This window comes from Nycticebus coucang, chromosome 4 (assembly GCF_027406575.1).
Source record: "Nycticebus coucang isolate mNycCou1 chromosome 4, mNycCou1.pri, whole genome shotgun sequence".
NCBI lineage: Eukaryota > Metazoa > Chordata > Mammalia > Primates > Lorisidae > Nycticebus > Nycticebus coucang.
Window position 1 is genome coordinate 44,882,668 of NC_069783.1, and position 26,985 is coordinate 44,909,652.

At 43.0% G+C, this 26,985-nt stretch overlaps 2 protein-coding genes across 3 annotated transcripts in view; one reads left to right on the top strand and one right to left on the bottom strand.

Moving 5' to 3' along the window:
- Window positions 1–1,892: 1,892 nt before the first annotated feature.
- ATP6V1E2 (ATPase H+ transporting V1 subunit E2) lies at window positions 1,893–25,451 on the bottom strand. Its single transcript, XM_053587438.1, has 2 exons — window positions 25,412–25,451; window positions 1,893–2,746 (listed from the first exon to the last, which is right to left on the bottom strand). Exon 2 carries the CDS (start codon window positions 2,644–2,646, stop codon window positions 1,966–1,968), a length of 681 nt encoding a protein of 226 aa, XP_053443413.1. The 5' UTR covers window positions 2,647–2,746; window positions 25,412–25,451; the 3' UTR covers window positions 1,893–1,965.
- Window positions 25,452–26,372: 921 nt separating this feature from the next.
- RHOQ (ras homolog family member Q) overlaps window positions 26,373–26,985 on the top strand; it is a 50,622-nt gene continuing 50,009 nt past the window's right edge. Inside the window, exon 1 of one of the 2 annotated variants that reach the window (XM_053587440.1) lies at window positions 26,373–26,968. In XM_053587440.1, the coding sequence (XP_053443415.1) occupies window positions 26,827–26,968 (142 nt within the window). In that variant the 5' untranslated portion in view covers window positions 26,373–26,826. The remainder of the gene's footprint in view (window positions 26,969–26,985) is intronic. The other variant, XM_053587439.1, reaches the window with a different exon arrangement.

Consider the following 26,985-nt stretch of genomic DNA (forward strand, 5'->3'; position numbering starts at 1 on the left):
CCTTCGTATTAACCTGGATGGACGTGGAAGATATTATTCTTAGTAAAGCATCACAAGAATGGAGAAGCATGAATCCTGTGTACTCAATTTTGATATGAGGACAATTAATGACAATTATGGTTATGGGGGGGGAAACAGAAAGAGGGAAGGAGGGAGGTGGGTGGGGCCTTGGTGTGTGTCACACTTTATGGGGGCAAGACATGATTGCAAGAGGGACTTTACCTAACAATTGCAATCAGTGTAACCTGGCTTATTGTACCCTCAATGAATCCCCAACAATAAAAAAAAAAAAAAAGAAAAAAAAAATCTTATTTTAATAAATAAAGTCTACCCAAGCATAGCTTAGACTTAAAATTGCACATATACATGCATGGAACCCAGGGCAAAATGAAAATGCAAGATCCTTTGTTCCAAAAGTACCATTAAAGGCACTAAAATATAAAGCTTTTTCCTTTCTTCTGCAGACTCTCTCGACTCTCTTCACGATGTTTATTTTCTATTTAATGCCTTCGTAAGAAAGATTAACATTTTGAATTGTTAGTATGAATCGTACTATTCATTTTTCTATTGTGCAGTGCCCATATGTAGAATCACCAAAATTACATACTCTGTGTTTCTTGGCTCCTTACAGAAGGTGCCTCAAGCTGGATAGAAGAGGGGAGCTAAAGGCCCCCTTGGCACTGAACTGTCCAAGGGAGCATCTTCACCAGACACAAGGATGTTTTGCAGACCAAGCGTAAGCCTGCATAGGTTCCCAAGGGTACTTCCATGAGACTCAGGCCCAGTGAGTCTGACAATGGTTGGGTTTCCCCTTCCCACCCACCACCAGACCTGTCAATGTGCCTGGGCCAGGATCAGGGCAGTTGAGCCGGGCAGCTTCCACTTCCAGTGAGCTGGCTGCCCCCAGCAGACAGGTGACTCTCAGGGATTTTATACCTCCACACCAAGATGTGCTCAGTATCTGGTGGACAAGAGACTTACCCTCCCTGAGTTGCTTGCTGAATGTGCCCTGAAGCTGACCACTGGAGCAGAGATGGCCACCATTACACCTTGCCCTGAAACTCCACAGAGCAAGCACATCTCACTATGACCTTCCCTGCTTGTGTACCAGGCCCTAGCCAGAGGCAGAGGGCAGCACTGTTCATTGGGTGAGGCAGGGAAAGGCTGGATCCAGGGTGTCAGGGGGCTGGTTAGTGGGTGGCCATGAACCTACCCTAGGCAAGGAAGTAGGCTTTGGGAGTCAACACCATGCATGAGTCAGTCATAGTCCCCAACCTCTGGCACAGGCTCCAGGGTTCCATCAGGCTTCACTTGAAAAACACAAATCCAAAAATAAAATTATGAATTCCAGGGCAGTGGCTACAGAGCAATGAACCCTTTTGAACATGGAGTCCTGTGTGACTGAGCTGGTCATATGCCCATGATGTTGGCCCTCGTATACCTGAGGAAGACCTTTTTTTTTTGGCCGGGGCTGGGTTTGAACCCACCACCTCCGGCATATGGGACCGGTGCCCTACCCGCTGAGCCACAGGCGCCGCCCCCTGAGGAAGACCTTTAAACCTCAGTAAGTAACTTAATTTTGGGTACTGAATTATGAAGCTGCAATAAAGGAAGGAAAACACACTACACATGCACACGAAGGAAATTTAGAGCACCTGGGCCCATCACTCACATCTCACCCGAGGCCAAACTAAAAAGCACATATTTTGACTCCCCTTATCCCAGACTGCAGAATGGACCAGAACGTGTAGTATGTATGAATGAACTAGAATTCAATTTCTGAGCATGAATTTGGGCTTTAGGCCAAAGTTAACACTATATAATGCCGTCAGCTATTCAAAGGGTATTTCATGAAAGAACAAAATCACAGCATCAAAGAGGAGGAAACATTAATAATTTCCTTTGCCCAAATAACTTAGACTTTTATGGCTTATCTGTTCAACATGAGCTTCACATTCTAGAGGCTTATATAAAAAACTTTCTGTTGGCATTAGCTCCAAACAAGGCTGTTCGTATTTCTGGCATCTTTTGCTGGGCTAAGAGATCTAGTCGACTTTCCAGAGTATTGGAAACCTTTATTTTCTGATTGCTACTGTAGACCTCCACACCACCAGCTGTGTTCACAGGCAGGTGTGCTTCTTGATCAATATGGATCTCCACCAGTCTTTGAGAAACCATCATGTATTCAGGGATGGCTCTTTGCACTGCAGCCTCTACCAGGAGGAGGTCCTGTGGCCTGCAGCGCACGATCATCACAGGCTCCAGCAGTCGGAGCAGAGCCTGGAGCACGAGTTTATCCAGCAGCCCCTGGTAGATGTCTGGGTCCTCCACAATCTTGCTGAGCCTCAGCTTTGCTTCTTTGAGCAATTTTGAGATGAGATCATTTCGGGCTCTCAGGACTTGCAGCCTTGCCTGATTCCTCATGGTGGACATCTGGATTTTCTTCTGCTGCTCTATCTGCTTCTCCTTCTTCTCATAATATTCCATAATCTTCAGTCGCTGGGTTTGCACAAGGCGTCCTTTCTCAATGTTAAATTCTTCCTCAGCTTTGGCATCTATTTCCTCTGCTTTTTCATTGGCTTCCTGCTCAATGAAAGCCATCATGTGCTTAATCTGCTTCTGCACATCAACATCACTCAGGGACATGGCTGCTCTCAGAAAGGGAGGTGGTGGGAGAGCTAGACTCTCTGGAACGTTTGGTTTAGGGTGGAGTTTTAGGCGTGCCTTCAGAGTTCCACTCCCTCAGCTGTAGAGTGCATAAGAAGGAGAAAGAGAAAGTCAAAGCCTCAAGAGAAGAATCATGGAGACCACATGTACACCTCCCGCTTCACAGATGAAGAAACTAAGGCCCAGAGAGGGAAAACAATTTGTCCAAGGTCATAATCTGTCTAGAAGAACACAGGCTTGAACCTGCATCTCCAGAGTTCCAACCCCACTATACTCATTATCATTTTTCTATTAAATCATAGCTGTGTACAATAATGCCTGGCTATTTTTAGAGACAGGGTCTCATTCTTGCTCAGGCTGGTTGAGTCATATCATGTTTAAAAGAGATTCTGTAATACTACCAGTGAATTTCTCAGCAGCTACCTTTCAGCCTAGGAAGGAGTGGGATGATATTTTGAAAGGGCTAAAAGAAAAAAAAAAAAAAATCCTCTGCTTACCAAGAATACTATATTTAGAAAAACTGTTCTTCAAAAATGAAAGAAAAACAAAGATTTTTCCAGATTAACAAAAGCTGAGGAAGTTCATCACCACTAGATCTGCCTTACAAGAAATGCTAAAAGGACTCCCTCAATTTGAAACAAAAGAACATAAGACAGCAACTTGAAAGCATGTACAAGCTGCCTGGTAAAGACAAATATATTGGCAAATAAATAATACTGCTATACTATGAAAGTGTTATATAAATCATTTTAAATAGAAGTTAAAAGACAAAAGTATAAAAAGTACAGACAACTTTAAAAATGTTAATGGATATGTAACATAAAAAATATAATTTGTTACATCAATAAAATGGGTGTGGGAAAGTTTTTATAGCTGATTGAACTTAAGTTGTTATCAGTTTACATTGCTATTATCAGAAGATACTTTATGTAAGCCCATGGTTTCCACAAAGAAAATACCTATAAAAGATATACAAAACAAAACAAGAATTGAAGTATGTTGCCACACACACACACACACACAAAAAAATCAGTAAAAACACAAAGGAAGATAGTAAGAAAGGAAAAGAGAGACAAAGGGTTGTAAGATAGAAAACAATGAACAAAATGGCATATCAGTCTTTCCCATCAATAATTTTTCTTTCTTTCTTTTTTCCTTTCCTTTCCTTTCTTTCTTTTTTTTTTTTTTTTTACTTGAGACAGTCTCACTTTGTTGCCCTTGGTAGACTGCCATGGTGTCATAGCTCACAGCAACCTCACACTCCTGGGCTCAAGTGATTCTCTTGTCTCAGCCTCTCAAGTAGCTGGGACTATAGGCGCCTGCCACAGTGCCTGGCTATTTTTAGAGACAGGGTCTCGCTGTGGCTCATGCTGGTCTTGAACTCGTGAGCTCAGGCAATCTGCCTGCCCTGGCCTCCCAGAGTGCTGGGATTTCAGGCATGAGCCACAATACTCAGCCCAGTAATTTCTTTAAATGTAAATAGATTAAATGCTCAAATCAAAGGACATAAAGTGACTGAATGGATAAGACAATAACCTGTCTATAAGAGATGCCTTTAGAGTTAAGGACATGCATAGGCTGAAAGTAAAGGGATAGAAAAAGATATTCCATACAAATGGTAACCAAGAGAGAGCAGGGGTGGCCATACTTATACAGACAAAATAAACTTAAAGTCAAGAATTGTCACAAGAGACAAAGACATTATATAATGAGAAAGGGTCAATTCACATTATATATTTAGTTATAAATATAATGTATCCAACATCAGAGCACTCAATATGTAAAACAAATATTGACAGACTTAAAGTAAGAAAAAGGCACACAATAATAGTAGGTTATTCCAATATACCACTTTCAAAAATGGATAGAATGTTCAAATAGAAGATCAGTATGGAAACAGAGAACTTGAACAATCCTATAGACTCAAACAACCTAAGAACATTCTACCCAACAGCAGAAGAATACATATTCTTCTCAAATGCACAGGGTATCTTCTCTAGGATAGATCACATGTTTAGGTCACAAAACAAGTCTTAACAAATTTAAGAAGATTGAAATCATATGACCTATCTCTGCCAAACACAACAGAATGAAACTAGAAAACAATAACACGAGGAAAACTACAAAAGTCACAAATATTTGGAAATTAAACTATACACTCTTGAACAACCCAGCGTCAAAGAATAAAACAAAAGGGAAATTACAAAATATCTGGAGATGAATGAAAATGAAAATACAATATACCAGACTTATGAGATGCAGCAAAAGCAGTTCTAAGAGGGAAATTTATAGCTGTAAACACCTATATTGAAAAAGAAGAAAGGTCTCAAATATATTACCCAACTTTATACCTCAGTAGAAATAGATGAAAAAACTAAGCCTAAAATTTGTGTAACAAGGAAAATAATAAAATTCAGAGCAGAAATAAATGAAATGGAGAATATAAAAGTAGAAAAAAATAAAGTATGAGTTGAGGGTTTTTTTTAAGGAATAATGTTGACAGACCTTTAGTAGACTAAGAAAAAAAGAAGACTCAAAATCTGAAATGAAAGAGCAGACATTATAACTGATGCCATAAAAAAGGATTTTAAGAGAATAATATAAAGTTATATGTCAACAAATTGAATAACCTAGAAGAAATGGATAACTTGCTAAAAGCATACCACCTACCAAGAATGACTCATGAAGAAATAAAAACATGACCAGGTCTACAACTAATAAGGATATTGAATCAAAAACCTCTCAATGAAGAGAAGCCCAAGGCCATGGCTTCACTGGTGAATTCTACTAAACATTTAAAGAAAAATGTCAATCTTTCTCAAGTTCTTACAAAAAAAAAAACCTGAAGAAAAGGAAACACTTCCAAACTCATTCTGTGAGGCCAGCATGGCCTCTGCACTAAAGCCAGATAAAAACACTACAAGAAAAAAATAAAGTTAAACTACAGGGCAATATCCCTGATGAATATAGATACAAAAATTCTTTACAAAATATTAACAAACTGAATTTAATGGTCTATTAAAGTGGGATTTATCCCTAGGATGCAAGGATGGTTCAACATATGAAAATTAGTGTGATATGCCACATTAACATAACAAAGAATAAAATCACATGATTATATCAGTAGATGAGGTAAAACCATTTGACAAAATTCAACACCTTTCATGATAAAAACTAAGAAAGAAATTATCTTCTTAAAGATGAATTACGAACAGACCACAGTTAACATCATACTCAATGATGAAAAACTAAAAGCCTTTCCTCTAAGATTAGGAAAAAGGTAATGCCCACTCTGTACACTTCTATTCAAAATAGTATTGGATAGCCTAGGCAGAGCAATTAAGGAAGAAAAATAAATAAATAAATAAATAAAAGGCATCCAAATTGTAAAAGAAGAAGTAAAATTATCTCTGCTTGCAGATTACATCATCCTACATGCAGAGAACCATAAAGATGCCACACTCAAAAATAGTCTGTTAGAACTATAATACAAATTCAGCAAAGGTGCAGTCTATAAAATCAACAAAGTTGCAGGATATAAAATCAATATAAGTCAGTTATATTTCTATATGCTTACAATGAACAATTTGAAAAATAAATTTAAAAACAAGCCTATTTATAATAGTGTATAAAAAAATACTAACAGGTGAACTTGACTAGGGGATGAAAGATTTGTTCACTGAAAACTATAAAACATTGCTGAGAGAAATTAAATGAAAATATATCCCACCTTCATAAATTGGAAGACCTAATATTGTTAAAATGTCCATACCAACCAAAATAACCTACGGATTTAGTATAATCCCTGTCAAAAATTCCAACAGTAATTTTTGTAGAAATAGGAAAAAAAATTCTAATATTCATGTGGAGTCACAAAGAACTCTAAATAGCCAAAACAACCTTGAAAAAGAATAACAAAGCTAGAGGTCTCACACTTCCTGACTTCAAAACATATTACAAAGCTAGAGTTATCTAAACAGTATGGTAGTGGCAGTCAGACAGACATATAGATCAAAGAAACAGAGTGAAGAGCCCAGAAATAAACCTTACATTTATAATCACATGATCTTCAACAAGGGTACCAAGACAACACAATAGGGAAAGGACAATTTCTTCAACGAATACTTTTGGGAAAATTGGATATCTATATGCAAAGAAATGAAATTTGATCATTTTCTTTACGCAAAAATCAACTTAAACATCACTGGTGAGGTGGCTCACTCCTATAATTCTAGCACTTTAGGAGGCCAAGGCAGGTGGATCCTCTGAGCTCAGAAGTTTGAGACCAGCCTAAGTAAGATTAAGACCCTGTCTCTACTAAAATTAGAAAAAGAAACTAGCTGGGCATTGTAGTGGGAACCTGTAGTCCCGGTTACTCAGGAGGCTGAGGCAAGAGAATTGCCTGAACCCAAGAATTTGAGATTGCTATGAGTTATAACACCATGGCGCTCTACCCAGGATGGCAGAGTGAGACTCTTTCTCAGAAAAAAAAAAAAAAAAAGACTTAAAAATAAGGCCTGAAACTATAAAACTCTTAGAAGAAAACATAGGGGAAAGTTTCATAACATTGGTCTTGGTGATTATTTCTTGGATATAAAAAATAATAGACAACAAAAGCAAAAATAGACAAATGAGATTGCATCAAATCGTTCAGCAAAAGCAAATAATCAACAGAGTGAAAAGACAACCAATGGAATGGAGAAAATATTTTCAAACAATATATTTCATAAGGAATTCATATCTGAAAAATATGAGGAACTCCTACAATTCAATAGTGAAACAATGACAACAACAAAAAAAGAACTCCAAATTACTTGATTAAGAAAGAACCTGAGTGGACATTTCCCCAAAGAAGTCATACTAATGGTCGAGAGGTATATGAAAAGATGCTCAACATCGCTAATCATCAAGGAAATGTAAACAAAGGCATAATGAGGTATCACCTCATACCTGTTAGGATGGTTAGGAACAAGAAAAGAAAAAGAAAATGAATGTTGACAAAGATGTGCAGCAACTGGAACCTCTGTGCACTGTTAGTGGGAATGTAAAATGTTGCAGCCACTCATGAAACAATAAAAATCCTCCAAGAAAGCATAGGAAAAACACTGGAAGATATTGGCCTGGGGAAAGACTTCATGAAGAAGATTGCCATGGCAATTGCAACAACAACAAAAATAAACAAATGGGACTTCATTAAACTGAAAAGCTTCTGTACAGCTAAGGAGACAATAACCAAAGCAAAGAGACAACCTACACAATGGGAAAGGATATTTGCATATTTTCAATCAGACAAAAGCTTGATAACTAGGATCTATAGAGAACTCAAATTAATCCACATGAAAAAAGCCAACAATCCCATATATCAATGGGCAAGAGACATGAATAGAACTTTCTCTAAAGACGACAGACGAATGGCTAACAAACACATGAAAAAATGTTCATCATCTCTATATATTAGAGAAATGCAAATCAAAACAACCCTGAGATATCATCTAACCCCAGTGAGAATGGCCCACATCACAAAAATCTCAAAACTGCAGATGCTGGCGTGGATGTGGAGAGAAAGGAACACTTTTACACTGCTGGTGGGACTGCAAACTAGTACAACCTTTCTGGAAGGAAGTATGGAGAAACCTCAAAGCACTCAAGCTAGACCTCCCATTTGATCCTGCAATCCCATTACTGGGCATCTACCCAGAAGGAAAGAAATCCTTTTATCATAAGGACACTTGTACTAGACTGTTTATTGCAGCTCAATTTACAGTCGCCAAAATGTGGAAACAGCCTAAATGCCCACCAACCCAGGAATGGATTAACAAGCTGTGGTATATGTATACCATGGAATACTATTCAGCCATTAAAAAAAATGGAGACTTTACATCCTTCGTATTAACCTGGATGGACGTGGAAGACATTATTCTTAGTAAAGCATCACAAGAATGGAGAAGCATGAATCCTATGTACTCAATTTTGATATGAGGACAATTCATGACAATTATGGTTATGGGAGGGGAACAGAAAGAGGGACGGAGGGAGGGGGGTGGGGCCTTGGTGTGTGTCACACTTTATGGGGGCAAGACATGATTGCAAGAGGGACTTTACCTAACAATTGCAATCAGTGTAACCTGGCTTATTGTACCCTCAATGAATCCCCAACAATAAAAAAAAAAAAAAATGTTGCAGCCACTATGGAACACAGAATGGGGGTTCCTCAAGAAATTAAAAATAGAATTATTATATGAACCAGCAGTCCCACTTCTGAGCATTTATCATAAAGAATTGAAGACAGAATTTCAAAGAGATTTTTTCATATCATTCATTGCAGGATTATAAACAATAGCTAAGAAGTAGAACCAACCTAATGTTCACTGATGGATGAATAGATAAAGAAAATGTGGTATATAAATACAATGGAATATTATTCAGCCTTAGAAAGGAAGGAAATTCTGTCATGTGTTGCATCATAGATGTACCTTGAGGCCATTATTCTAAGTGAAATAAGCCAATCACAGAAGAATAAATACTGCCTAATTCCACTTATATGGGTTATCTAAAGTACTCAAAACTGAGAAGCAGAAAATAGAAGGAGGTTGCCAGGCACCAGGAGTGGGAGGAATGGGAGTTGTTCTCTAGTGGGTACACAGTTTCAGTCATGCAAGATAAAAGGTCTAGAGATCTGTTGTACAATAATATACATGTAATTAATAATACTGTACTGTACACTTAAAAATTTAAGAGGGTAGATTTCACTTTATGTGTTTTCACACATGCGCGCACACATACAGGATGTCCCAAGGCCAGGCATGGCAGTTCATACCTGTACTCCTAGCACTTTGGGAGGCCCAGGCAGGAGAGAATCCCTTAAGCTCAAGAGTTCAAGACCAGCCTGAGCAAGAGCAAGACCCCATCTCTACAAAAATAGAAAAATTAGCTGGGCATTGTGGTAGGCACTTGTAGTCCTAGCTACTTGGGAGGCTGAGGTAGGATCCCAAGTGTTTGAGATTGCTGTGAACTAGGCTAATGCCTTGGTACTCTGACCTGGGGCAACAGAGTAACTGTCAAAAAAGAAAGAAGGAAGGGAGGAAGGGGAGGGAAGGAAGGAAGGAAAGAAGGAAAAAAAGAAAGAAGCTGCAGGTTATGTGTGTGGAGGAATTAACATACCAGATGAACACTTCCCTGTCCCCTGCCAAGGGCCCGCCCTGCTCTGGCGCCGGGAGTCTGTATACAGAATGTGGAGCTTGGAACGCACGCTGGAACCTGGCACTGTTGCTTCCCTTTCTGTATAGACGACCCTCACAGACTGACCAGGCAGCTTGAATCCAAAGAGCCAGGCTGTCACTGGGGAAGGCTGGCCAAGTCTGCCACGAGGAGGCCAAGAGGGATTTCCCTGGCAGCTGGGCTATGCCTGGGGCTGTCCTTGTACACTCAATCTCAATTAAGTTGGCACATAGTGGGCTTCAGCTGTGGGTTGGGCTCATCTTAACAGATATGTGTGTGGACCCGGGCAGCCAATTTGTTAATTTACGAATGAAAAATACAGCTGTTATGTTGGCAGATCAGGGCCTCCTTTCCCTGCATGCGAGTCACGCGTGAGGCCAACTCCAAAGGTTGTTTAATAGGAAACCGGAACAAGCAAAATCTACCAGACATCCTTTTAGGGAGCCACACTCACCACAGGGGCTGCTGTGCTCAGGTCCACAAGGGAGGACAGCCTCTGCATGCCCAGACAGGGCCTCGGTGGGCATTGCCAGCCTCCACAGTGTGGGCTGGCCAGTCAGACAGCCAGAATTCACATCCTACTCCTGCACTCCGCATTTGCCCGACTTTGGCAAAGGAGTGCACCCCTTGAAGCCTCAGTTTCTTCATCTGTATAATGGCAGTCATGATATCACCCATATTTTAAGATTATTGTGAGGATCAAATGAGAGAAGTGAATAATTTTTGTGCCTGGTCGTTGTTACTATTACCATCATCACTACTATCACCACTATTATTATTGTTATCTTTTCTCTGATTTAGGCCTCGTTCCTCATCACTGTCAGAGAACCTATGAATGATTCAATTTCCACTCGCTTAAGTAGAAATATATCCTAGTCTTGCCTCTTTGTATTAAACTTAGCAGCCCTGCCTGCAGCTTAGGGAGCCCCCCTCCAGGACTTCATAGCACTTTTGCCCAGTCTCACATGCCCACCATATCCTTGGTGATGGTGGGGGAAGTTCCCCAGGAGCTCTGGGCTGGGGGTGAGTCAGGGTCACCTCACAGCCTGTCACATATCCCTGTCCCTGAATCTGTAGTCCTCAGGTCCCCTCCCTGACCTCCACTTCTAAACAGCTCATCAGTGCTGGGCTTGAAGCCAGTGGCAGGGTGGGGCAGGGTGGGGCAGGGTGGTCGGGGATTGAGCAAGTGCCTCTGCAGGAATGCGCCTGCCTGTGTCTGGCAGATGTGACTTCCAGTCTGTCTGGGGTGGGAGTTACGAGCCCATGTGGACCTGTGGCTTGAGCAAAGCAACAAAACAAACCAAAAGATGGGAAATCCACACATCTGCTCTTGCATAGGCCTCAGATGTCTCCATTCCCCAAGGCAGGCTAGCACTGCAAGTGGCCTCCCTGCTGCCTGCGCTTAGGGCTGGGGCCGCAGGTGGGTCTCTCCAAGCCGGAATTAATGGCTTTGGCTCACACTATTCTCTTGGCTAAAAATGCACTGCTCTGCTTCCTCCACTTACTAAGTAAATCCCACTCAGATTTTCAGGCCTAGTTTAAGCCCCACCTTAAATCACCTCCTTCTCCTCTGGACTCCTCCTCAAAATAATGACTGCATGGCCTGTTTTCTAGAGACAACTCGGAGATCGATTCAGTGTCCTTTGTTGTTTCAGTTATTTTTGCTTTCTCCAGGAAAGGGAGGATAAGAGTCTCCTTCCCACCAGAGGCAGACAGGTACTCCTCAAATGTGCACTGGGGGTGGGAGAAGGACTTCCTCTTTTTTGCCTTTTTTTATTATGAAATATAATACACAATCAGAAAAGTGTATAGAATGTAAATGTATGGCTTAATGAATTATTATGAGGCAAATATTCTATAAACACCACTGAGGTCAAGAGATAAAACATTGCCAGCATCCCAGAAGCCCCTCCATAAGACCTTGGAGAAGGAGACATTTCCAAATTGGTAATTTAGTACTTGTGGGCACAGGAGAGTCTTTAGAGGTAATGTGAACTTGAAGACCTCTTTTCCAGGGCCCTCACCTGCCTGAGCCTGTGTTGTTCCCAGGGAAGCACAGAATCCCCAGCACTGACAGAGGTAGGAAAGGAAAGGGTGCTTGATTGGTGAAATGTGTCTCCCAACCTGGAGTCCAGGCCCTGAAGCAACCATTCTTCATTCCGGATGGGATTTGTAAGCAAGTGTGAGGTCAGACCCATCTGGGTGTGGGGTCCCCATCCCTGGCCAAGAAGGAAGCAGCAGCAAAGGTGGACCTCCAGACACTTAGAGATGGCAGGCTGAGTGAGGGAAGGGGCCTCCCGAACTCAGAGCACAGGCACAGCAACTTGTAGGGCCCAGGAAATGGGTGAGGAAATTCAGAGGAATAATGATTCTTTGAGGGATGCCGAATATTAAATATATAAGAATAAGGCATCCCCTTTTCTATCAAGAAGTGTCTGTTGAACACCTCCTATGTGACAGGCACCGTGTAGACGCCAGAAATAGAGTGGAGGACAAAGCAGTTACCAGATCTTCCCCTCAAGCCCACAGTAGAACAGGGAGAGGAACCCATGGCGGTTGATCGCATTACCTGTGGTGTGTTGGGAATCGACAATTTCAAGAAGGTTAAGAATGAAGGGATCCCACCCCTAAGCCTCTGTTCCCAGTTTCTCGTGCTCTTTAATGTAGTACCCTGCAGACAGTGAAACTGGATAGTGGGTAGGTTGAAACATCAGTGACTATAAACAAGGTGGAAGAAGGTGGGTGGAGTTGAATAAAAGGACGTAAGTCAATTTATGAGTCAAAACTCAGACAAGAAAGTGAGGTTTCAGGGCACATCCTCATAGTACCTTAACTTGGAGGCAAGTCACCTAGAAAAGGTAGAAAGTTGGTAGTGTTCATTAAGGAGAATTTAGCCAAATACACAAGAATCAATCAAGTCTTTCTGGAGACCCAACTCTTAAGCAATGTGTTGGGTTTCCAGGGAGGGCCTTGTTTAGAAATGTAGAAAGGTACCTGGCACTCAAAATGGGATGGGATAAGTGGCAGGAAACGACACAGGTGGAGTGGAGGCAGGCTTTAGCTGAGGAAGTGGTCCTCCTGGGGTCCAGCAGGCAGGGAGAAGGAAAGATGGGCACTGGCATGGCAGAAAGAAAGAATTTCTGGACAGGGAAGATGCTGCAGGCAAGGAGACAACGGTGGAAAGAGGTAGTTCTGGGTGCAGAGGGCAGGAGGGTTTGTATTGCAGTGAGACTGCGAAAGTTGGAAATGTCATCCTGGAGTTGGAGCATCAGGCAAAAGAGCCCATCAAAAGCTCTGAGCTGGGTTGTAACTTGGCCAAACTTGGGTTCAGGAAGATCAACCTGGCAGTGGTGGGGAAAAGAGAGCCTGGCTAGACACCAAATGCCAGGTGGAAATTATGCACAGATGATCATAATTACACACGAGAGAAGGTGTCAGGAGTGGAGGGAGATGTGGCCCTACACTGTAAAAGTGTAGACTTGGGGCAGGAGAGCCTGACCCAGCTGATGGTGGGGGGAAGCAGGAACAGGTACCCTGCTCCCTTGAGAGCAAGCAAGCTCAGGAGAGAAAAGAAGAGCGAGAGAGGGCATTTGGTCTAAAAGTAACGGGGAGATACCTGGAGAGAACACCCGCAGCGCCTCAACAGCTTTGTCTCTCTTCAGCTGCAGATGAGGAAGACATCACCCGCATTTTCATTCCAAAGACTCCACCCCCAGTGGCAAAGCAGGCTTTGGTTGGGGCTAGAGAAAACTAATGCCTACAGCGGGGCAAGAAACATTTCCCTCAAAATAATTCACGTTATTCACAATTTAATTTCTCTTTCTAAAACATCTGCAGCCAGGTGGGTTACTTCAAAGCAGTCAAGTTCCCCTCAAGAGCTATTTCCTTCAAAATTACGTTGGTTGCCAGTGGCAGTTTCTCCAGAAAGAAAAGCCCTTCAGTTCCATCCCTGTCTAAAGAAGCAAACATTACTTAAGTCCAGGCCTTACTGCCTTATCAAATGTGAATTGGGGGTTATAACATCTGCTTTTTTGGACAAGCTCCCACTTTAGAAGTAAAATCTGACCGGGGACAGTGGCTCACTCCTGTAATCCTAGCACTTTGGGAGGCCAAGGCAGGAGGATTGCCTGAGCTCAGGAGTTTGAGCCCTGGGACATAGACCTGTAGAGGGTGCTGCCTGCCTGAGCCTCTAAGCTATATAAGCTGTGCGGAGGGACAGCTCCAAGAGGGAGTGCAATTACTCTGCTGAGGAACACACAGGAACAAGGTCTGCTAATCCTCAGCCTCAAGTGACACATTCAGATAGCAAACACTGCTTTGATACTGATGTAATTCTCACTGAGTCCTGGTTGGCCTTACCTGTATTGTGAGACAGATCAATCCCTGACACAGGGAAGGCTCTAGTTGGCAAATGGACTGTACCCTCACCATGCCTAGAGTCTTTCATGGTGACCTTCTTGGGAAGAGGACCATTTCTGAGCCTCTCTGTGCTCATCTCAACACTTCTCACAGAGTCTAATACATAGCCATAGCTTAATAATAATGGTTTGTTGGACCCATGGATGAATGGACAGGTGGTGAGGAAAGTGTCTCCCTTACAGACTATCAACAATCTTAGGGATTTGCCCCCCTCTTTGAGAGGCAGGAGAGAGGAATGTGAAAATGATGAATGTGAAGGGCAGTGCCCTGCCCCAGAGGGACAACTTCTCCTGTCCTGCTCACATTGCTGGAACACAGATCTCAGGAGAAACTTGTTAACCGTACGTTATTTAAATGAATTTGCCTGGAGTCCTCTGATTAAGTCTATTCTACTCAGAGTCTGGGAAGGCTCCCACTTTCCTAATCTGCACCTCAACCCTGCCTCAAGTCAGAACAGGGTCCTGATTTGCCTTCTGATCAGCCAGACATTAACCCTTTCGATACTGAGTCAGGGGGTCAGACCAGGAACTGGGGCACTCAAGGAGCAATCAGCATAAAATTATTTCAGTATTTTCATAACCTGTTCGGGTACATTGTTGCAAAGGGGTTGAAGGCGAGCATCTGGAAATTCCCACCTTTACCTGAAGGTCTCAGGAACACTCCGTTCAGGCCACAGCTCCACAGCTGCTCTGCCATGCACATCTCTGGCATGCCGAGATGTCTCTGACCTACATTCAGAACCCTGTCCCCTTCCTGGACCAGGATCCCCTGGCTCCCTAGAGTGTGTGAAAGATGAGGGTGGTTTCAGGAGAGGAGCACTGGGCTGAACAAAAGCTGAAAGGAGGTTCAAGTCTGTGCCCTGGGTTGGAATGTGATGGTAAATAGGGCATTCATGCCCCCGACTCTGCTACTATCTCAGAGTAGGTCAGACGACCCCCTCTTAGGACCCATAATCTTCTTTCTCCTTCCCCAGCAATCATTCAGAGGCCAAACAGCTTGTCCTATAAGTCCTCAAACACAAAAATTATCATCCCCCCTTCCCTTTTCCTGGAGAATAGGGCCGCTGGCCCACCACTCTCTCTAGGTATTATTTTATATGATATAATTATTAATATTAATATGGTTGGGTTTAAGTCTATCATTCTGCTATTTGTTTTCTATTTGTCCCAGCTATTCTTTGTTCTTTCTTTCTAATTTTTTTTTTCCTTTTTTCTGTTGCCTAGGCTAGAATGCCACAGCATCTGCTTAGCTCACAGCAATCTCAAACTCCTGTTTTCAAGTGATCCTCTTGCCTCAGCCTCCTGAGTAGCTGGGACTACAAATGTGTGCTACTATACGTAGCTAATTTTTTTTTCTTTTTCTTTTTTTTGGGTAAAGATGGAGTCTCACTCTTGCTCAGGCTGGTCTGGAACTCCTGACCTAAAGCAATCCTCCTACATTAGCCTCCTAGAGTGCTAGGATTACAGGTGTGAGTCACTTTGCCTGAAAGTTTTTTTTTTAGTTGGTGATGTGTGTTTTTGAAAATTGAGATGATTTTACAATGACATAAAATTAAACATGTTAAAGTGAATAATTCAGTGTCATTCAGTACATTCAATATTCTATAACCACCACCTCTACTTAGTTTCAAAACATTTTTATCACCCAAAAAGGAGTCCTCATTAAAGCAGTTGCTCCCCATTTTTCCTTCCTACCCTGCTATCCCCAGCCCATGGCAACCAGCAATCTGTATTCTCTCTCTATGGATTTACTTGTTCTGGATATTGTATATAAATGGAAACATAGCACATGTGACTTTTTGTGTCTGGCTGCTTTCATTTAACAGTATTTTCAAGGTTCATCCAGGTTGTAACATGTATCAGTACTTCATTACTTTTGATGGTTGAACAATAGTTCATTGTATGAAAACATGACAATCGGTTCATCCATTTACCTGCTGATGAACATTTGGGTGACTGTGAGTAGTATTTCCATGAACATAGTATGCACATGTATTTTTTTTGAGTCTCTGTTTTCAATTCTTTTGAATACATACCTAACATTAGAATTGTTAGATCCTATAGTAATCCTATGATTAACTTTTTCAGACTGCTGTCCACAGAGGCTGAAAGTTCCAGTTTCACCAACATTCATTATTGTCCTTCCCCCACCCCTAATTATAGTCATCCTTGTGAGAGTAAAGTGTTATCTCATTGTAGTTATTATTTGCCATTACCTAATGACTAATGATGATGAACATCTCTTCGTGTGCTCCTTGCTTATTTGTATATTGTGTTTAGAGAAAAGTCTATTCAACTCCTCTGCCCATTTAAAAAATCGGGGTATTTGTCTTTTTATTGTTGAATAGTTAGAGCTTTATTTTTAACATATTCTAAATGTTAGACCCTTATCAGATATATGATTTATAAGTATTTTCTCCCTTTCAGTATGTTGCTTTTTTTGCTTTCCTGATGATGTCCTTTTATGCAGAAATGTGTATTTTTAATTTTGATGAAGCCCAGTTTTGTTTTTTATTTATGTTTCTTATGTCTTTAATGTCTTATCTAAGAAAATATATATTTCAAAATGAAGATCATGAAGATTTATCCCCATGTTGTCCCCTAAGATATTATGGTTTTAGCTCTTATACATTTTTCAGATTAATATAAAGGTACATACAATCAGTTTACATTGTTTGTGTTTGTTAGGTGAAGTCCAAGTTGCAGTTAAGCCCTTCACCCAGGAGGTGTGCCATATACCCCTAGGTTGTACCTGATAGGTGAGAGCTTACTGCACCTCCTTTCTTCTGCCCCTCTCCCTTCTTGAATTTAAATGTGTTTTTCTCTCATGTGAGCATGTAGTTATTCATCTACTAGTTTCATATTAATATTGAACTGGGCTAGAGTACTCTTCTATAACAGCAGGAATGGACTAAGACCTCACTTAATACTATACCACTTAATGCATAACATAAGGATTTTACAAGATATGTAAGGATGTTATACACTTCATTATCTTTTAACATTCTCCTAAGTATCACACGAATGGAAAAGCAAGCATCCAATGTACTCAATATTAATATGAAACTAGTAGGTGAATAACTACATGCTCCATCTTTCTTTATGGCTGGATAGTATTCCATGGTATACATACACCACAGTTTATTAATCCATTTATGGGTGTGTGGGAACCTGGGTTGTTTTCACATCTTTGTAAAATGAGCTGCTATACATACTTGAGTGCAAATGTCCTTAGCTCTTAGATTTAGGTTGTGGATTCATTTTGAGTTATTTTCGTGTATATTGTGAGGTAAGAATCCAAGTTTATTATTCTGTATGTGGATATTTAGTTGTCCCAGCATGATTTATTGGGGAGACTACTCTTTCCCCATTGAATAAAGGGTCTTGGCTCCCTCTGCCTTTTTTTTTTTGTATTTCATTTTACCTTTACTATTGGCTTATTGATTATATCTTTGGGGTTTCTTCCTATTTATAGGCGTTACAATGTGTGTCATTAATTTTTCCTAGTCTACCTTTACTATAGTTTGAGTGTATGTACCCCTTCAAAATTCATGTTAACCTCAAGGTGATAGTACTAAGAGGTAGGAACTTTGGAAGGTGACTTGGGAGGGCAGAGACCTCAAGGATGGGGTTAGTTGGCTTATAAAAGGGCTCAAGAGAGCGTTTTCATCCTTTTATTTCTCCCTCTCACCATGTGAAGACATAACCTTGTTTCTTCCCCTCTGGAGGATGCAGCACAAGGCATCTTCTTGGAGGCAGAAAGAAAGCTCTCATCAGCCAACATCTTGATCTTGGACTTTCCAGTCCCTAGAATCATGAGAAATACATTTCTTTTATTTATAAATGACAAAGTCTAAAGTACTCTTCTATAACAGCAGGAATGGACTAAGACCTCTCTTAATACTATACCACTTAATGCATAACATAAGGATTTTATAAGATATGTAAGGATGTTATATATTTCTGTTTTTCCCTTATGTTATTATTGTTATAGATTTTATTTCCACATGTTATAAACCATGCAAGATATTGCTTTAGATGGTTCATTATTATTATTTTTTTTTATTGTTGGGGATTCATAGAGGGTACAATAAGCCAGGTTACACTGATTGCAATTGTTAGGTAAAGTCCCTCTTGGGTTCATTATTTTTTAAAGAAAAATTTAAAATGAGAAATGTTTACCCGTATATTTACTATTTCTGGTGCTCTTCACTTCCATAGATCCAAGCTTCCATTTGGTATCAGGTTCTTTCTGCCTCAAGAATGTCCTTTAATATTTCTTGTAGTACTGATATTCTGGTTTATAAAAGGACTTTAAGGGTGGCGCCTGTGGCTCAAGGAGTAGGGCGCGGGTCCCATATGCCAGAGGTGGCGGGTTCAAACCCAGCCCCGGCCAAAAAACCAAAAAAAAAGCACTTTAAATCTTTTGTTGTCTAAAAAAAAAAAAAAAAAAACATTTATTTTACCTTCAATTGTGAAAGATATTTTTTGCTGAATGTAGAATTCTAGGCTGACAATGCTTTCCCTTTTTTATTCATCATTTTCTATGCTAATCCATTAAGTTCTCATTTGCATTGTTTCTGATGAAGTCTGTAATTATTTCTATCTTTGTTCCCCTGTATAAAGTGTGTCTTTTTTCCCTTTCCACTTGTAACTTTTTCTATTCATTACTGGTTTTGAGCACCCTGCTTGCTATGGTTAATTTTGTGTTTATCCTGCTTTGAGTTTGTTGAACTTCTTGGATCTTCATGCCTATAGTTTTCATTAAATTTAGAACATTTTTGGCCATTATGCCCAGTTCTTTTCTGAGACTCCAGTTATGTGTGTATGTTAAATCCTTTCATGTCTATGGGTGATTGAGGCTCTGTGTTTCTGTTTCTTTTTTCTTTCTCTCTTTCCTTTAGTATGGACAATTTTTACTGCTAAGTCTTCAACATCACAGATATGTCCTTTTATAATGTCCAGTCTTCTCTTAAGCCTAGCCAGTGAGTTATCTGTTTCAGGTACTGCATTTTTAGCTCTAGAAGTCTCATTTGGTTCTTTTTTATATCTTCCACTTCCCTCCTCACCAAGTTCATGTTTTCTTTAAGTCTTTGTGAATATTTTAAATTCCTTTTAAGTCCTTGCCTGCTAAGTCCATTACTTCTATCCTGTTTGGGTTTGTTTCTATTGACTGATTTTTTTTCTGATTTGGGGTTACATTTCCCTACTTATTCAAATGTCTAGTAATTTTTAACATGCTAAATTTTATGTTGTTAAATGTCTGTATTTTATTCTTGTCCTTTAAGAAATGATGAGATTTGTTTGGGCTGGCAGTGATGGATAGACTTGTTCATTTTGAGACTCATTTCTTTCTTTCTTTTTTTGCCCTGGGTATTCTATTGCCCTGGGTAGAGTGCTGTAGCGTCATGGTAGCTCACAGCAACCTCAAACTCTTGGGCTTGAGCAATCTTCTTGCCACAACCTCCACCAGAGCAGGGACTATAGGCGCCCAGCTAGTTTTTCTATTTTTAGTAGAGACAAGTCTTGCCACTCTTGCTGAAGCTGGTCTCAAACTCCTGAACTCAAGCAATCCACTTGCCTACGCCTTCCAGACTGTAGGATTACAGGCGTGAGTCACCATGCCTGGCTTGAGGCTTGTTTCTAAGGCTTGTTGGGGGATGTCTAGAATAACCTCTATAGCAGGGCTAATTTATCTCTTATGGGGCTTTCACTGAATTCAACAAGGTCTCTTCACCTTGGTTGGTTGAAACTCAAACATCTTTGTGAACCTTAGGAACCAAAAAGCTCACAGCTCCATAGTAGTTCTTTGCCTAGCATTGTGAGGTTTTACCCTACATATGAAACCTAGTACTCAGCAGCAGATCCAAAAGGATCCCAAAAACACTGTTGTTGCTATACTCACTCCTCTCTGATACTCTGCCTTGAAGTCTCCCCAACTCTGTCCTCAGCTCAGCAAGACCACTAATGCTTGGGTTCTTCCTCCTTGTGCTACAATTCAGAAAGTACTTCCAGCAGAAAGTCAGGGTGATAGTAGGGATTGCCCCATTTGCTCTCTTTTAAGAATCACAGTTCTATACAATGGGATGTCCAATAGCTGAAAAAAGTGATCTCATACATTTGTGAGATTTGTGCAATTTTTGAGTTGCCTACATACTAGAAAGGTAAACCTAGTGCCGGTTACTGGATATGGTAGAAGTAAAAATTTCTACTCTCCTCACATGAAGCACATTCAATATAGTGAAGTGCTTCTCCAATCCTTACTCAGGAGGCTGGGTTGCAATCCACAGGAGCTGTCCAAGGCTGATTAAACAGAAAAGGAATCTTAAAAGGATCATGGGTGGCTCATAGGATTTGGAGGAGTGAAAGCTAGAGGAACTTCTCAAGCCAGGAACAGTGCCCAATGCCTGGTTCAGGAACTGTTCCCATGAGAAAACCATTTCTGGTATCATTGCTGTCACCAAACTCTAGAAACCCTATGGGTACAGCTGTCACTTCTGAACCAGGAACTCAATTATACCACACCACTGCCATTGCCTGCCCTGATGTGTCACTTCCTGTGTCAGGAACTAAACTGTGTACCCCCCCCCACTAAAGCTTCAACCCCAGAGAGAATGGGCCCTATATTTAAATCTAGTTTCACTAGCTCTTTAGTCTGACAAAAAAAGCACTAGTCTGTAATTTCCAACTTCTATGAGAGATACTCTTCTCTTCCCACAGAGACTCACAGAGTAACAAATTCTCCAAATTCAAAATGTGGTTCTGATGGTTACTGGCCAAAACATCCACTATGAAGGAACAACTATAAGTGAGTCCCAAATGGTTTTCTGCCACTGCTGGTCCTAGAAGCAAAGAATAAAATCACCAGTTTCCTTACAGGAAGAGAGATCTGTAATGCAGCAACCTCTGGATCTTACGGGAGGGGACCTACTCTCAGATCATGAGTCTTCCAAACCAGCAACTCTAATGAGGTGCCCTTTCCTATAGTTCAGCAATGGGTGGCAACGCCATCAGTCACTATCACTGGTCTCCTGACCTTAGGTAGCAGCAGAAAACAGAAATAAAAATAGCACAACATTATTAAGGGTGCTTGAGCCAAAATTCTCAGAGGCTGGGGCATACTTCTGAGTTTGTGGCATGCAGTGAACTGAAAAAAAGGATCTGGATACATTCTAACTGGAAATGAAAACCCAGTGAGCCAATCTGATTGGATTTATTTATCATCCTGATCATTAGGGGGCAGTGACCTTTAAGAAATTGCTGCAATGTTTAAGCCATTAATCCCTTGGCTCAAAATATTGTGCGATGTGTATTACACCTGTGCCCTTAGAGAAATGGGGATTATAGTGGCAGGGAGGAAAAGAGGGATAGGAATGGCACATAGCATGATGCTGTGTGGAAGGCCATGTGGAGCCGGGGGCAGGAGAGCTCCAGGGGTGAAGAGGCTGCAGTCTGAAGGTCCTGGGCATGTGTAGCAGAAAGAAGAATAACAGAAAAGTAGGGCAGTGCCAGACTAAAGGAATGATAGCCATTTAATCCCTTTATCAATTCTCTCTAAGAAGGAGGTTCATCAAAGGAGAAGAGTACAAGCCAAGAATTAGGAATTCAGAGTGAGGATAGACTCCTGTAATGACTGACTAAAATTAGAACAACTTATGGATTTGACTTGAACCCTTCTCACCTCCCTCTCCCCTTGACATTCACTTCTCTCCTAAAATTCTTTATTTCCAGTGTAGCCTGAGGCAGGCTTAGAACTTTGGTAAATCACAGCCCAGAGGTGATGGGTATTGCTGTGAAACCCCAGTCCCTGTGAGGTGGGGCTGACAGGCCCAATGAGGATAGTCCCAACCCCTGTCACAAACCTAGGACAACTGCCACCTGATGTTTTGGTAGCCACCACAATTGGTTTAGGGATGAACTAAGCCATAAATACTGCACCTTTTTGGCACTGGTTTCATGGAAGACAATTTTTCCAGGGGTAGGGGTGGATCTGAAGTTGTCATTTTTCTACTCAAAAACTTTTGATAGCCCATCAATGGGGAACATGGGAAATAGCATGAGCTTTGAAGATGGAGCATTTTGAAACCTAGCTCTGCCATTTACCAGCTGTGTGACTTTGACAAGTTTCTTAAGCTCTTTGCACATCATCTATCTAAACAACAGTGATAATACTGTAATAACCAGGATTCCTGTGGTTACCAGTGACAGAAAACTAACACCTACTCACTAGGCAAAAATGGAGAAATTTCTTAACTCTAGTGACCAAGTGAAGAACAGTGGTGCAAGAGGCTCTCGGGGATAACTGGAATGAAGAATTCGCAAATGGTCTGTTTCCTCTCTGTCTCTTTTGGCAGGGGCATGGAGGTGGGTGGGTGTTACTCTCCACATTTGCTTCTCTTCACACTTTAGCTTCATTGTCTTGGATAGGCGGTTTCATGAATGGGGGAAACAGGAATGGCTCACGTTGCCCCGTGTGGTTAGTAAAAGAGGAGAAACTCCTACTGAGAATCCCAAATTCCAAAATCTCAGAAATGGGCTTTAATTGTCCCATCTTGAATCAGGTGCCCATTTAGGGCTAATCAATAGAGATAAGGGGCAGGATGGATAAGATGGCAGCTTCCATCTAAACTACATCATAGATTACATCAGGAAGAACATTTAGCATAAGCAAATGGTGCTGTTCTGGATGGACAAACCAACACATATTCTCTACAAATCTTACCTCGTATGGTTGTTTTGGGGATGAAATAAGGTGACCTTTATCAACAGGCATCAAATACCCAGGGCAGTTCTGGGGACAGTATAATTTACAGTATACAGCTGATGCTCCAGGATGCCCTTGTTTATTCCCTTTTCACTTCCTTACTCCCAGAGCCTCTTGCCTAGATAGACAGTGCTGTCATCTTTTGCTACGTAGAAAAAGGCTCCCCTCTCTGGGCAAATGCACCCACCGCCACAGGATTTGACAAAGAAATGTCATGTGATAAGAAAAAAACCCCGCCCTTTCTTGGAATGAACACAGCCTTGAGCTGGGGCTGTGCCTTTGTGGGTAGTGTCTGGGCCAGATTTCTTTCTCAGTGGCCCCCCTCGGCTGTGGAACTTGCCTTTGCTTAGTGCACAGACTGCCCAACCAGGGCACGGCCCTACATTCTTCTTCATTTCACTTTAAGAAGTCATAGACTGGGTACGAGTCCAATCTATCCAATATAGAACATAAATGTATTAACACAATAGTAAAGTAAATGAGGCAAAAGCTATGTTAATTAATTTGATGTAAGCACTTCAAATTGTATTAAAAAATCAACACATTGTACCCAACAAATGCATAAATGTATTCATGATCTATACGTATATGACTTAAAAGGGGGGGAGGGGAAAGCCATAGACTTCTGCATTATATGGTTCCCAATTAAATATACGCCAGCTCCCCTGCACCACTAATCCTGCACTTTGTCTGCCTTAGGTGGCTCACCATTCCCAGAAAGTTGTGTGCTGTGTCTTTTTGCCTGGCGAGGGCTCTTGGCTTTTCCCAGGCATTCTTACCTTACTCCTATTAGCCTCTTAAGCCCCAGATCAACGACACAGCTTCTGCAAATCCCCCCTCAGCACACCCAGAGCTCTGTATTAACTATTCTCTGCACTTCCAGAAGCCAGTTCTTTAATCTCTAGCACAGAGTTGCTCATCTTCTGGAGCAGTGGTTCTCAACCTTCCTAATGCCATGACCCTTTAATACAGTTCCTCACGTTGTGGTGACCCCCAACCATATGGGTCACGGCATTAGGAAGGTTCAGAACCACTGTTCTAGGTTGAGAATCACTGTTGAGCCACAATGCAAACACTCATGCTCAGACACAAACTTACCTGTTGCTCATCAGTTCCTTTGCTCATTAGTTCCTGCCTGCTCCCCCTTCCTCTGACCGTGGCTTTCCAGTTCTTCATCCATCCCCTGCCTAGGAATTTAAAGCCTGGCATCTAATAGAGCTCAATAAATGCTTATTATTGACATATGGGAGGAACCAATGAAGGGGAGTAGGAGTAAAGCTTAGTAGAAATTTCACTGTTTTTCCACAGACCTGTCTCTTTCAACATGTGCAGTTAAAACAAAAGGAGAAAAGCAAGCAGACAGCCTTTGAGACATTGAGAAACAAAGCTGCTTCCTGTCTCTCAAATACCTGAAACTTGAGCATCATCTTACCACTTGGGGTATTATCTTCTTTGCCCATGGGAAAGTGAAGTTTCTGTTGAGGGCTGTTTGGTGCCGTCAGTTAAAGCACTCATAGGCTAACAAGGGGTCAACTCAGATCACCCCACCCACACCCTCCACATGGGGTCAGCTCCAGAGCTCTAAGTATTCCTGGCAGTCAGTTTTGGCATCTCTATGGGCCAAAAGAATGAGGTCACTTCACCAATGAAGTCACCACTGTATGATTCATCTGACATTAGTTCTCCACTTGGAGTGCTCTGACAGTCCCAGAGCTTCTCCTAGAGCATCCAGAACTCAGAGACCCCAGGCGCTAAATATTTATACACGGGGAAACTGAAGCCCAGAGATTGAAGTGACATGCTCAAGGCGACACTGCTAATCAGTCAAAGCTGGGACCAAATTCAGCTCTCCTGGTTGGCCCTCCTGTAGCTCCTTAACCTCCTCTCTAGACTCTCCTTTCAGAATACTGGTCCTGAAATGTTGGTCCTGCCAGTAAAGAATGGAGCAAGCCCTCCTCTCCTTCCCTCTGAGGAGGTGGCAGAGACCAGCTTTAAACCAAGATTTGACCTCAAGACACTGCACTGCCTCCCTTAACCTGCCATTCAATATATACAAACCGTCTTCCACATTCATTGCAGCTAAGGCAGCCACAATGCGAACACCCAGGCTCAGACACAAAGGCCAAAGGGCGGGGCCTGGGGGTGATGATCAATGTGAATCTGCCAGGAACTGGAAATAATTCCCGAAGTCTCCCTTGGAGGGAGAAAGTCGATTCCGGGTTTGAGTCCAGGCGGGGAAAGAGAGGAATGTGAATGTAAGAGTGAGAATTTCCCAAAGTGTGCCCCAAGTGCTCGAGCGCTGGGCGTAGCTGGAAGCGTCTAAGATAATCCGCTTACTACTCACCTGCAACCTAGGGGAGATGGTCCACTGACCTCCGCGCTGCCTCTCAGCACAGCTTTTATCTAACGCTGCGAATCGATTAAAGGAAGCCATTTATCCCCCATCAGCAAGGTGAGGGAGGCGGTGCCAGCGTGGAGTGCACCCCCGCCCCAGCGCCCAATGTTCAAAGCTACGCTTTTGGCCAGTGAGCAGGACCTGGCCAGACGGGTGTCTCCAAGCTTTACCAGTCAGAGGGGCAGGGGTTGCCAGCTTTTAGAGCGCGAGTGTGTATCAGTTCTCTGGGATTACAACCGAATATCTTCCAGGAACACTGGGGACCGAAAGGGGGCCTCGGAGAATGTCGCCTCCAGGGGGAGCACAGGTACATTTGCATGGCCCAGAGCCGATGGGGGTCTCCCTTTTCTGGCTGGCTGGGGGGATGCTTTAGTCACCAGTTTCATAGTAAATGATTCAAGCGCTTGCTGTGAAAGGCGCGGGTGGTGGTTCAGGGAACCAAACAATATGCCCAGAGTCCCTGCTATCCACCTCAGGGACCCCATCACCCTTCCCCCATCATCCTGCGCGCCTTTTAAGTTAAAAAACGCCTTTTAAAAACCCTCTTGGCCTTTCTTCCAGACTTCTAGTTCCGTTGTGCACTTAGAGGCCGATAGATGGCTTTTGCTTTCTGGGTGGAGTTTAAATATATATGGATAATTTTGCATGACTGTTGCGTCATCGTTCAAGTCGTCGTGGTTCCCCAAAGGGCCTCCTAGCATCGGGGCCTGTGGACGCTTCCGGGCGCTGCGGGCACTTTCGCGAGGAGCCCTCAGCCCCCTCCCCCAGCCTCACCTTCCTCCTCTTCCCTCCTTCTCGGCTCCTCCCTCTCGCCCCCTCCGCGCCGCCCTCACCGGAGTCGAGCTAGGGCGAGCGGGCGGGGACGCGCAGCAGCGGCTGGCGGGGCGCGGGGCGCGGGGCGGGCGGCCGCGCTGGGGGGAGGCGCCTGGGTCCGCCCTCCGCGGGGCCCAGCCGGGAGGGGGCCCGGCCGGCGTGGGGCGGGGAGAGCCGCCTGGCCCCTCCCCTCCGCTGCCCTCCCCAAAGTTGCCGTCTCCCCCGAGGCCGGACGGTCTTATGATCCGGCGGATCCTCCTGGGGAGGCCGGGCCGGGGAGAGGGCGCGGGCGCCGAGCGGCGGGGGCACCGGACGGGCACAGCTACCGGGGCCGGAGCGGGGATCCGGGCAGCGACCGAGGCGGCGGCAGCGCCCCGGGCCCGCCGCCTCCTCCCCTCCGGCGAGGGGAGCCGCTGCATGGGGCCGGGGGGACGGCCCTGCTGCGCGGAGCGGCGGCGACAGCGGCGGACCCCCCAGGCGGGCTGGGGCTGAGCCCGGGGCCGGGGCGGGGGCCCCGGGGGGACCATGCCCGGAGGCCGGCCGGCCGCAGCATGGCTCACGGGCCCGGCGCTCTGATGCTCAAGTGCGTGGTGGTCGGCGACGGGGCGGTGGGCAAGACGTGCCTACTCATGAGCTATGCCAACGACGCCTTCCCGGAGGAGTACGTGCCCACCGTCTTCGACCACTACGCAGGTAAGCCTTGGAACTGC